At 36.4% G+C, this 12,143-nt stretch overlaps 1 protein-coding gene across 4 annotated transcripts in view; it reads right to left on the reverse strand.

Annotated features, from left to right (window-relative positions):
* The window catches only part of ADAMTS9 (ADAM metallopeptidase with thrombospondin type 1 motif 9), a 157,205-nt gene that overhangs the window by 52,842 nt on the left and 92,220 nt on the right, over positions 1–12,143 (reverse strand). For all 4 annotated transcript variants that reach the window (XM_026679438.2, XM_087954552.1, XM_087954554.1 and 1 more), the window contains exon 28: positions 10,683–10,859. In XM_026679438.2, coding sequence (XP_026535223.2) covers positions 10,683–10,859 — 177 coding nt within the window. The remainder of the gene's footprint in view (positions 1–10,682; positions 10,860–12,143) is intronic.

A 12,143-nucleotide genomic window follows, 5' to 3' on the forward strand; every position in this document is an offset into this window, starting at 1 on the left:
AATAAAGACATTAATCTTTATTAATAACCTATTCTGGCTCCCGGATTTATCTTTATAGGCCAAAGAGATATGATTATCTAAATTTGCTGCATCTTTAAGTAGGACTTGGCATGACCTCACCTTCTTGTTATTTCTTCACTTTATCTCTACCAAGAGCTTTTAATGACTGGATCTTCACACAATAACTCCACAATTTTGAATATATAGAATAGACCTGTACAAATTAAATAACCCTGCAAAATTTCATGAATTCCTTGTTTTAATGTTCAAAGGAAACTGCTTGGTAAGTACTCCCACATCTTATGAACATTAAGGAATTTGCAAATCAAAGACCTGAATTATGGACCTGAAGAAAAGAAATTATGGAGAAAATCTATCTATGTGGTTCCTAGGAGTCAACTTTGAGTTAATAGAGATAAGCAATCAATCAATTTGATCCTGTTTCCCTTGGTCAATTAAAAGAATCCAATTCACAGAAAGAGAATTCTAGATTCCATCTATTGAATAGAACCAATGGAATAATTTAGCAATTATTCTGGTCAAGATTATAGAAGTGTATAAAAATATTTGCCTTTATTCCTTAATTTCAGTACAAATTTAAATAAGGCACATGAGAATGCATGCATTTTCCGATATATTTGAGGATTCAGACCATAGGGATAAATCAAAGCACATCAAACACACCTTTATTTTGTGGATCAGCATTGAGGGCTGAAGATTTTTTTTCAACAGGCCTAAAAGACTTTTACAGAACATCTATCTTTGCCAGAAAAAGGGATCAATTTCAAAAAAGAGAACTATATAGGTTTCAACTCAATCAAATTTTACCCTCTTGGTAATTATGGCTTCCTTACTTGAAGACCTGTTCCTAATGCATTTCACAGGGAGAGAGAAACTGGATTATTATACAGTAAAATACTAGTAAAAATTATACTGCAGTCTTGGGAGTTCTGTGAATGTAGGAAAGAGAAAATTGCCTAGCTCCCATGAGCATTTTGAGAGAATGAATTAAAAATAAAGAGAGAACAAAAGCAACCTGGTACAAAGTGGAGTCAAAACAGCCATACAAAGCTGCTACGTAATAATGGAAAAAATAGCTAGGAAGAAAAGGAAATGACGTTCCAGTTTGTTGACAGTACTACTCCAGCTTTTTTGCTAGACCTATCATCTAAAATTAAATGGTCTGGTCGAGGCTTGCAGAACCAGTGTTGCTTTATGCCTGCTCCAACAATACCTTTACTAAATTCATCTCTCTAGTTAAAAGACAATGGTGACAAATAATTCCATGCTAGGTCATCAAAGGAAAACTGCTGTGGTCCAATACCAGAATGGGAACATCATAGGAGGAGTGGGCAGTTTAAGATTTCCTCTCTAAAGACACTTTTGTTTTGACAAATTGATATACACTCTGCAGTATGGAATTGCTGACCTCTTAAAAAACAAAAACCTTTAGTAATGCCAGCCAGCCAAACTACTTGTGAACTAAACCATTGCTTAAAAGAAGGAAAAGAAATGGTAGATGCATGCGATGTACTTACATACCATGGCGCTTGACTCTAAAAACCAGACATAAAACAAACTGCTGCATTAATCCCTGACAGTTCCTGTTAAAAATCTCAGATTGTAAATGAAGTACACAATTGTTCTCATGACACAGTGAGAGTGTTAACACCACAAGAATCCAAAAGGTCTTTCTTCATTTTTTGCCAGTAGCTCCAGATAGATCCAATACTCCTTGAAGAGCCTAGTGTGTATCTAACAATTCACAGCAGTGCAAAATATTAATTTTTCTGTAATATACATAGGAATGAAATGTAACTAAAGAGTTGAGCTGTCAGTTCCATGTGGCTACACTACTTCCATACATACAGAAAGGATGCATTAATAGAACAGACTCACTGCATGTACAACTGGGAGCACTGACATACTATAGAGACAGCAAGAGATAGAAATATATAGACACACATGTATATGGCAAGCCTACATGTACAAGAAAATGTGCTACTTACTAAAAACACATACAAATTTACTCCAACCTTCCTTCGGCAGGTAACATACAATTATCCTGAATAGATAAAGGGAAGCTACAGATTTACCTTGTTTTTGAAGTTCAAAAATGGCAACCACACACATATATTATGAGTTACCACACACACACACACACACACACACACACACACACACACACAAAAGGCATTTTGATGTACAGATTAAAGTGCTGATCTAGAAACCAGCATATGCCTAGTGTCACTTAGGCATGAAAGCACCGGCTGGATGGACTTTGGGCCAATCACTCTCTCTCAGCCCTATTCTCTTCACAGGGTTGATGTGAGGAAAATAGGAGGCAGAAGGAGTATTAGGCGTGTTTATACCATGTGTTTATGGCATATAAATTTTAAAAAATAAATAAAATGTCCGCTGCCTTGTGTTACATATGAAAAATATGGGATCAAAATCTTTTTTTTTAAAGGAGAAAAAAGCCATTCTATATTAAAGAATTACATGTTACAACCAAGTGCAGAGAACACCCTCATTTCGAGCTATAAATATTCTCTTTTATCAGAATTACATATGCTGTAGAAACAAACAAACAAAAGTATACAAGCTATGCAGAAAAACAAACCTGTTTGGAACCTCGTGCTTATATAAAACAGATGCAACACTTTGCAGGAACAGCCACTGTATCCCGAGTACCCATGCAAACAACTAATAAAGGACATACTTGGCTGGCAAAAGGTCTCAGATTCAATCTCTGGTATTTCCTAGTAGGAGAATCGTGCATAGGAACCTGCAACGCTGCTGTCAAGTCAACGAAGACAGTGCTTTGGCATTACTGAGCTCCATAAACCATGTTCTGGCAAGGCATAAAATGACTATGTTCATAGTGAAAAAGCAAATACAGTAAGTAAGACCAAGTGTATTTTGGTTTTTAATGGTTCTAGCTGCTAGGACAGTAACTATAAGTATATTGGCTAGAAGGACTGATATATGAGTTAGGTTAAACTCAAGGGTGTAAATACGAAGCTCACAAGTCTTTGAAGAAGTTGCACACAATGAAACCAAGACAAAATCCAGGTATGCATAATTCTTCAAAGGATTTAATTGCATTAAAATAAGATATTAAATTTGCTATGGGTCGATTATTGCTGATGTGGGATCAGATTTTATAACAATTTCCTTATTATTTAAGCATGAGAATGATACAGAACTGAAGAGTATCACAGCCACTTCTCATGTTACAGATAGGTTATTATTGTATTCGATTTGCTTGTTCCATATATTTCCTCATTTACTGATGAATTTTACTGGACTTCAGCAAGACAAGCCCATTGAGTATGCCCTAATTCCCCTAGGTCTCATAATTTAGTTGATCCTTGGGCAGAAAATATGCTTAGGACTGCAGCTTTAAAATCTGATCCTAATATACACTAGTAATAAGGAACACCTTATGTTTCACTCCAGGCAGCAAAATGATAAGACACAGTCTTAGTAAATCCCTTTGCGTTGGAAATAATTTACTGCATGAAAAATATGTTCCAAACTAGCTGAATTTCATCTTTTTAAAGAGACTCAATATACCCATCAGCTTCAGCTAGTACCTCTTAGAGTTCTATGAATGATGTGCAATATATGCCTTTAGTTGCCGTTTAGCTCAAGAAAACTTTCTGAAGTAGCATTCAGCTGAACAAACTGCCTATTAAATTAGTGATATATTATTCTATCAGTAACCCTAGATATGTCACAAAGATTAAGAAGTTTTCCATAAACTTCCAACAAAGGTGTACTTTAGATACTTTAAATTATTTATAAAGCAATCAATCTGTCTCTTTGCACTATCATACAAAGTATTACCAAATATCTGCAGTTATATTCAGTATCCGAAATGAACAAAGTTCAGATGTTTTGATTTGGCTTCATGGTCCACTTAAAGAGGCATAGATCAGGACGATGCTTAGTGAGAAATTGCTTTTCCTTCACAATAACCTTGCCATTTAGAATGTAAGGAAAAAAGCATATAGAAAATCAAATGACCAGCAAGTCACAGAAAAAAAATGAAATAGGTATCTTTGCAGTCTTCTTGCTCAACCTGATGTGCAATAGAGAAGATATAATGTATGGTACCAATTACAGAGATGGCCATCTAGCCTCCGGTTAAATATTTCCAAAAGACAGCTCAACATGTCTTGACACTATATCACCATTGAACAACCTCATTTTTAAAGAATATTTGCCTAGTGTTTCTTTTCCAAAATGTATATTTCTGAAATTTCTACTCATTGGATTTAGTTTTATTTATGTATTTATTTATTAAACATATATGCGGCTCATCTCACTGACAGGCAATGGGGATGAAACTATGGAATGACAAATCTCAAGACATTAAAATACAGTTATTCTGTTTCCCAAAGAGTATAGTTCAACTTATTGCAACTCAGCTTATCACAAAAAGCCTACCTTGGTTCCTCTTATCACAAAAACAGGTCAGGAAAATTTCATATGGAAATCAAAATGGATTCTGGAATTGAACAGCTTTCTATGCCAAGCATAGAAAAAAAACCATCAAGATATTGTAGCCACAGGCAAACTGATCCTCTACAGATGTTTGGGACTCCAATGTCCATCAGTCCTTCCCAACATGGCAAATGAAAAAGACGGTGGAAAATTGCAGATTGATTATATAGAATATTCCAGGTGGCCAACTGCTTACATGCTGAAAATAGAAGTCAGACTGACAGATTTTGTAAAGCCATCTGGTTAATTCATGGAAGAGAGTTTATATGGCATGTGCATACATGCATGTGAATTGCAAAATGCCTTTGCATATACATTTTTGTTTCTAAACATTTGTTCTTGGTTTCTATTGACATTTTGATTTCTATTAACAAATTAGCTATTCTGTTGCAAACGATCTGAACCAGAGCTAGAAAATCTTCTGTTCAGAAATCTGTCTCTTACAATGTGAGTATATTGTGAATGTATGATAGAAGAGCCAAGACAAGACAAAACACATTAACAATATATTTTAATCTTTTGGTCCTTAGACCAGAATTCAAACACTGTAAAGGAAATGCAATGTTTATATAAAATTAAATAGCAACAGTTGAAAAATAAATACATATCATTAACATAAATACATAAAGAAATCCATTCTACTGAAAAGCTTCAGCCAATAGTATACTGTTGGTTCAAAAATCTCCCCTAATAACAACAACAACAATAATAATAGTATCATAACATCATCATCATCATAGGAAGCAACCCTCCATCTGTTACAGATGAAGTATAAAGGTCTACAGCAGAAATGTATTAATAAATGTCAGAGCTAAAAGAAATTGTAATTCAAAACTAAAATACTCCATTGCTATATTAGTACTGTATGATATCAAAACGAGGTAGACAAGCTTATGAAACAATAAGCTTATTTTCTTGGAGAAGGTTTGTTTTGGTCAGCACCATTAGTGTTTTCATTCTGGAGAAATCTAACATGCTTAAACTTTTGTGGATTTTATATTTTTAAAACAGTGATACATTTAGGTTAGGATACAGAGATATGGCTCAGTCCTGCAGATATTTTTGGTATGTGCGTGTGTATACGTGCATGGAATATCCACATACGAGGACTGCTGCAATTTTAATGAAGGCCTTTCATAAGACTCTTCCCTGAAGAACCAAAAGCTGTTCATATAACAGAAGCATGCAAAGATAAAATATCTTAGCTCAGGATTAATAATTATTGAAAGATATGTTGAGCAGCAAGAACTGAACTAAAATAGTGTTATTTCAGTTCTGCCATCATTTGCCTTTTCAGCATCAAACCTTATATAGAGGCAAGTAGGAGAATGGAATTATGCAATTATTATACTTTCTCATCACCTTCTGTTTCAGAATCTGAATACTCAGAATATTTAAGTAGGTTAGGTCCACTTCTTTAGATTTCGGTTTTTTAAACTATTGTGATTGTGTTTAATAAAATGACAGCAGGGCATTTTATTTTTAAAGCTATAGAACAATACACAGAAAATCACCCAACGAACTTATATTTTCTATAAGTCAGATTTCTAATTTTCGCTCCTGCATTAAAAATACACAGGTATCATAAGACTTTGGTTTATTTCTGTTTTAATTAAAAAAATAAAACAAGACATTGGGAAGTATAGACACCTCAAAGTGTTACCTAATTAAGAAACGTCTGAATGACATCTCTGTTTCATTATTAAGAGGGGGGGGGGAATCACATTTTTAGGAAGAGGAACTACATTTAATTTGCCAAAGAATTCTAGAATAATTACAGGAGGGAAACAGGGCTACATTTCACTAAGTAGCTTTTTATTTCATGCTCTTTGGCTTTTGAAAATTTAACTTGAAGTAAATGTAATAACTATCAACAGCAGTTCTCAGTACACAATTTGGAAATAAAGTTAACATGTAAATTTAACCCTTGGAATTGAGAAGGCTTTACTAGCATCTTGGAGGTAAAATATTTTATAGCTCTGTCCCTTGCAATGATAAAGCACCACAAAAATATGATTTATGCATAAGTATTATGGCTGTTCAATGTTTCACCTTCTATTCCCCAAACAATTGACGAATGTAGCACCTGTCTGCCTCTCACCAAAGCTACTGTATCTTTTTCCAGGATTGTACAACTGCCTTTTGGTCCTGGAAAATGATGTCGTTGCTTTAAAGATTTGCAGACAAGACAAACATTTGGGTCCTTGCGTACTCCAAACACTTTTTGGAATTGAATTCAAAGCATTGCACAGCCCTATTCTGTATAGATAGCTATTAAACCATTCATTGAGGTATGCAGATTAAAACTATTACAAAACACTCATCAGAAACAGCATAAATGAACACATTACTATTTTTGCAAATGAAATATAAAAATCAGGCAAGGTTAGGGAGTTTATAAATTGATTGAAAAGGATTCTCTTCTCTCTATAAAGTGCTTTAGAGTCAAATTAGGCCAAACGAAATCTAAATGCACAAAATAATGACATAAAATTTATTTTGCTTTGTATTCAACTTTGACAGGGGTATCAGTAATCTACCATTTGGTTAATGTGTCATGTTCTAAAGTTATTCAGTTGGGGTGAATATTAATTTAAAAGGTCCAGAAATTCAGCAATGGTTCTGTGTCTCCTGCACTATCATTAGAAGAAGGAAGGATGAGTTTATTAGTTAAGCTCAGGGCCTCTCTTCAAGTGGTAAATTTGCACAGGACAGAAAAAAAAGGGTTTATTTATGTATTGGTGTTTATGCTATCCCACAAAGACTTAGCTACCAGTAGAATTGCTGGCATCAGGGAGTTGTGTGTGAACAACCGAAGGTTGCCTTGCCTCTTTGCTGGGACTTGTGAGATAGGTTGCATTGTGAAGATAGGCTGCATTGAGGTCAAGATCTTTGCCTACCTATGCCTTAATGGACCTGGCGAGTTAAGAAAGAGGGAGAGAGAGAGAAAAAAGTCTCTCCTTTCTGTCATTCCATGCATCTGTTTGATGAAAAACTCAGCTAAGCTCATTTAAGGTTAATCTGTGGGAACTCAGGAAAACTGAAGGAAGCCCAGTTCCTTTTATAAGACATCCATCTATTACTAGCATGGAATTAAATATAGGTAAAAATGCAAACTGCAGTACTTCTAAAGCACGGGTGTCAAACTTGTGTTGTCTCATGACGTATCGTGACTTTTCCCCCTGCTAAACTGGAGGTGGGAGTGGCCAGCACGTGACACATCTTGCCCACGGGCTGTGAGTTTGACACCCGATTCTAAGGATTACAAGCGGATAAACAAGCCTTGCATTTTTTACCTGAAGAAAGTGATTGAGAGAAACCTGTGGTAATCAATCAAATGTCCCATGTAAGGAAAAAAAAACTTCCCCTGAATACAGTATCTACAAATGAATGAGATCTTTTCACTTGATAGTTCCTATCTGCAGAACATGACAAAGCATTCACAAAGATGTCTTCTAGAAATACATATGCACATACTTCTGAAGCACTTCACAGCATGTTACAAACAAAAGCCAACCCAGTCTCAAACCCACCCCCCAACAATTAAAACCCAGCAAAAATCTCAGTTCTTTTAAAATGAAATGGGACAACTTGCCACAGTCAACTTGCCACGGCCAACTCGCCATGGCCAACTCATTGCAGGACAACTTGCCAGGGCCAATTCGCTGTGGGATAACTCACTTTGGAACAATTTAATAATCCTATTTAATTATTTAAAATAAATAAAAAAAATTCAATTGTTGCCATTCACATTTCATTCTGTCCCATTTTGCATATCCTTTTTTTCAATTATTCTATTCTACTATTTCTTTGATATTAGTGAAACTTTTGTCATGTAGCGAGTTGGCTGTGGCAAGTTGGCCATGGCGAATTGTCGTAGACCCATTTTTAAATATGCCCCCCCAAAAAGATGGAATGGTATCATTATAAGCTTCTGTGTTTGGGAATAATCAGTCAGATCCTGAATCATTATGAAGCTTGCTGAGAATTAAGGCGGCATATATTCTTTGATATTTAAATATGAACCTGGGACTATCAATGAGTGGTTTTTTAAAATTTATTATGTGGCGTGTAGTCAAAAATTGGCATCGCTGATTTCTGCCAAGGCCCAGATCCCAACAGGGGAGTTATCGCCTAGGCCTCTGCATCTTCTAATGCTCTTCCTTATACTTACTAATTTCTGAACAAGCTGAATTTAACACCGAGTACTGTTTTCTGTTCTATATAGCAGCGATCCCCAAGCTTTCCAGCTTGGTGCCCCAGCGGGAGGGGGGGGGAGAGATGTTCCATGTGAGTGATAGGTATGTGCATGAGCTTACCCAGCTCCATTTGCGCAAGCAGGCGCACATGGACTTGCACAAGTGGAATTGCGTGTGTGCTTTCCTACCACTTGCATAGCTCAGTTCTGAAGGGGCTGTGGCCCACAAGTGGGCCGCAGCCTGGGGGTTGGGGACCTCTGCTATAGAGAAATACTGTATGTTGGCTCAGAAACATAAGACAACAGAAACTTTTTTGAGGAAGGTAGGACTACTTAAGAAAGGGTGCTCCTAAACCTACCTCTTTGGGTTGATAAATGTTGAAATTTGCAGGCAAAATGCTTGTCATATCTAAATTTCTATAGTAAATTTCTATCAATTGAGTTTATTCATCATCACATGCCAGCATAGTAGCGCTGACTTGTGGAAAAAATATGTTGCCTGCTTCTCCATTACTTATCAAGGTCAAGTTGAGATCTACCTATAGTTTTTGGAACATTAAAAATAAGGACTTGGAACAATTAAAGAAGAGATTGGACTGCCATTTGTCAGAAATGGTGTAGGGTCTCCTGCTTGGGAGGGGGATTGGACTAGATGACCTACAAGGTCCCTTCCAACTCTGTTAATCTGTTAATTAAAATCAATCAAGAAGTCTACTGATACATGAGGTTAAAAGAAAGTCACTTCGATCTTTACATTTAAATCCAGACAAAGAATTATACCACATGCTGTTAACTGTATTTCACAAAGTAATGGTTTCTCCCGCATGTAATCCCACAATCACACTGTTTGTGTGCTATTCTTTCATATGGGTGTGGAGAAAAGACTAGACAGACCGGACAGTGGTACTTTCCCCTAGTAGCTCCACAACATTAAGGATCTTCTAGAAAATGTCAGAGACGGAACAAATTTGAGAGCAATAGCATTTTGTAATTTCTTCTGGAATTACAGAGAGAGCAAATTCCTGTTGGTGGGATCTCTCACCCGATTCCATCCATTCAGATTCTCCTTCTGTTGCCAGAGAGCAAGGTGCCATCTTGCCTTGCTATGCTTTACTTTATTTTCCAAAGTTGCACGGAAGGAATCTTTATTTGTCTCCTCACTAAGCAGTGGGTTGAGTTTTTAATTATTTTTCTCCTTTCCAGAACGAAAAAAAAAAGTGCACCAAGGAAAGGAGGAAGTGGGGTGAGGTGACAGCTGGATATATTTTGTGCATCCTTCCATTAGCCAACTGAAAGGGAGCACTGTTGGCAAGATGGGGTTAAGAGCTCAGTAGTGGGGATACTATCCCAATGCTGTGAAGTTGCTGCAGAGTATATGCTGCAGAGTATATGCTGCAGACCAGGATGGAGGTTGCATGAAAAGGCCCTTATTTCTATTGATTCTTATTTTATTTTTAAAAAAATAGTTCTCAGACAGTTAAGTTTGTGCTACACCTAGAAGTAAGTACGCAAAAAAAAAAAAAAAAGGGCAGTATTTTAAGATGAGAATTCCAAGCCACTTTCGCAGAGGATTCAAACTGTTGCTAAAGAGCTTAATCAGACCGATGAAGACGATAATGAAAAAAGGTTGGGTAATGGAATGTGCTTACTAAATATTCTTCATGAGAAGATGCAAGGGGTACAGAACTCGAAACGGGCTAATAAAGTGTACAAAACTTCACTATCAAGCAGAAAGTGCTTTTGAAAAAAATGAACAGATTTGGGAGATGAAGCTTTCCTCCCACATGTCTATACTACATGGAACTCATCATTTCTTTTTATTTTTTCCTTTTAAAAAGAATTTTAAGTGAAGATTCATTTTTAAAAAAAGACAAGCAAACAACCACAAACCACCAAATATCAGGACTGTGACTTTTGTTCCATTCCTAAGAATAATGTGTAACACAATAAAATAATTATGTTATGGTCGTACCGAGCTCCAAGGACCAGCATTCCAGGCAGCTTCTCGGGGACAGTCCTGCATATTGCACTGCTCGCGGTCTGGTGGTTTGTCAAGGATTTCACAGCTCAGATCAGTAAATCTTTCTCCATTGGAATGCTGGCATACAACTAGTCTCGTTCTGGTTCCTCCGCCACATGACTTGGTACACTGGAAAGAAAAGACATTACAATGATGGATAGTACCAGTATTGTTACTACTTTATGCTTCCTTGGTCTGACTCAAAGCCAGTTTGGGCATTAATTTTTCTGCCATTCAACAGGCATAGGATTCCAGGGGGGTGGGGGGGAAACAACTTGCAACACAAAAACAGAGAGAGTTAGCAGCACTGATGGAATGTGGGGGACATGAGATTATTGATGCTCTGCACACTAAGAATTTATTTTCCCCTGGATTTTTCCAAACTTCTGAATTGATATATAGAGGTAGTCCTTGATTTATGTGCATTCATTTAAGGACAGTTCAAAATTATGATGGCACTGAAAAAAATGATTTATGACTGGTCCTTACACTTAAAACCATTGCAGTGTCCCCATGATTATTTGAAAAAATGGTGGATGCTTGGCAACTGGCACATATTTACAACGGTTGTAGTATCCTAGTATCACATGATCACCATATGTGATTTCCCAGGGGTTTTTGACAAAGTCAACGGGGGAAGCCAGATTTGCTTAACAACTATGCTATTTGCTTAACAAGTGTAGCACAAAAGGTTGTAAAATTGGGTGTGATTCACTTGCTGACTGCAGTAATGGAAGTTCCAAACTCAACAGTGGCCTTAAGTTGAGGACTACTTGTACACTGAAAATAGTAGTGATTGTGCCCCAAAAAATATGGAGAGAAGGAAGGTAAAGAGAGAATAAGATTAACTTGTTGGGTATGCTATTAGTTTTCCAAGCTCAAAGCCTGTTGAAAATAGAAATAAGGCTGTGAAAACCTGATTATTTATCCAGATCTGAATGGGACACTCCTGTTTGTGATGTTTTGTGTTCACTTCATTGTTTGGATTGCCCTCTTGGAATTATTTTGTGATTATGCTCTTACTTGGTCTGGTTAATTTCTTGTATTTTGTCATTTTTATATTACTCCCTTCTTGTGAGCTGCACAAACTTAGATTGAGTCAGCTGGCATCCAAACTGAATGGATGGATGGATATAATGAATGAAGCATTCCAAAATCTGGTTCCTTCTATCTTTTAAGATTAGTTCTGATCTCGGCCTCACAAACATAGTTGACAGAGTGGGGAGAAGGAAGTCCTGCATGCTCCAAACTACTTCCTTAAAGATAGCCTGGATTCAGCAACTACTACAATGGTCTGTTAAAATAGCTTTCTGTCATATCCAGCTTTATAAACAGAAAAAATTATACATTAAAGGAAAGAATAAAAACATCTATTCCAGAGTCAACTTTCATTAATTAATTATCATGCTTTAA

This window comes from Notechis scutatus, chromosome 2 (genome assembly GCF_049901735.1).
Source record: "Notechis scutatus isolate UNSWTSFEM ecotype Mainland chromosome 2, rNotScu1.2, whole genome shotgun sequence".
Classification (NCBI taxonomy): Eukaryota; Metazoa; Chordata; class Lepidosauria; order Squamata; family Elapidae; genus Notechis; species Notechis scutatus.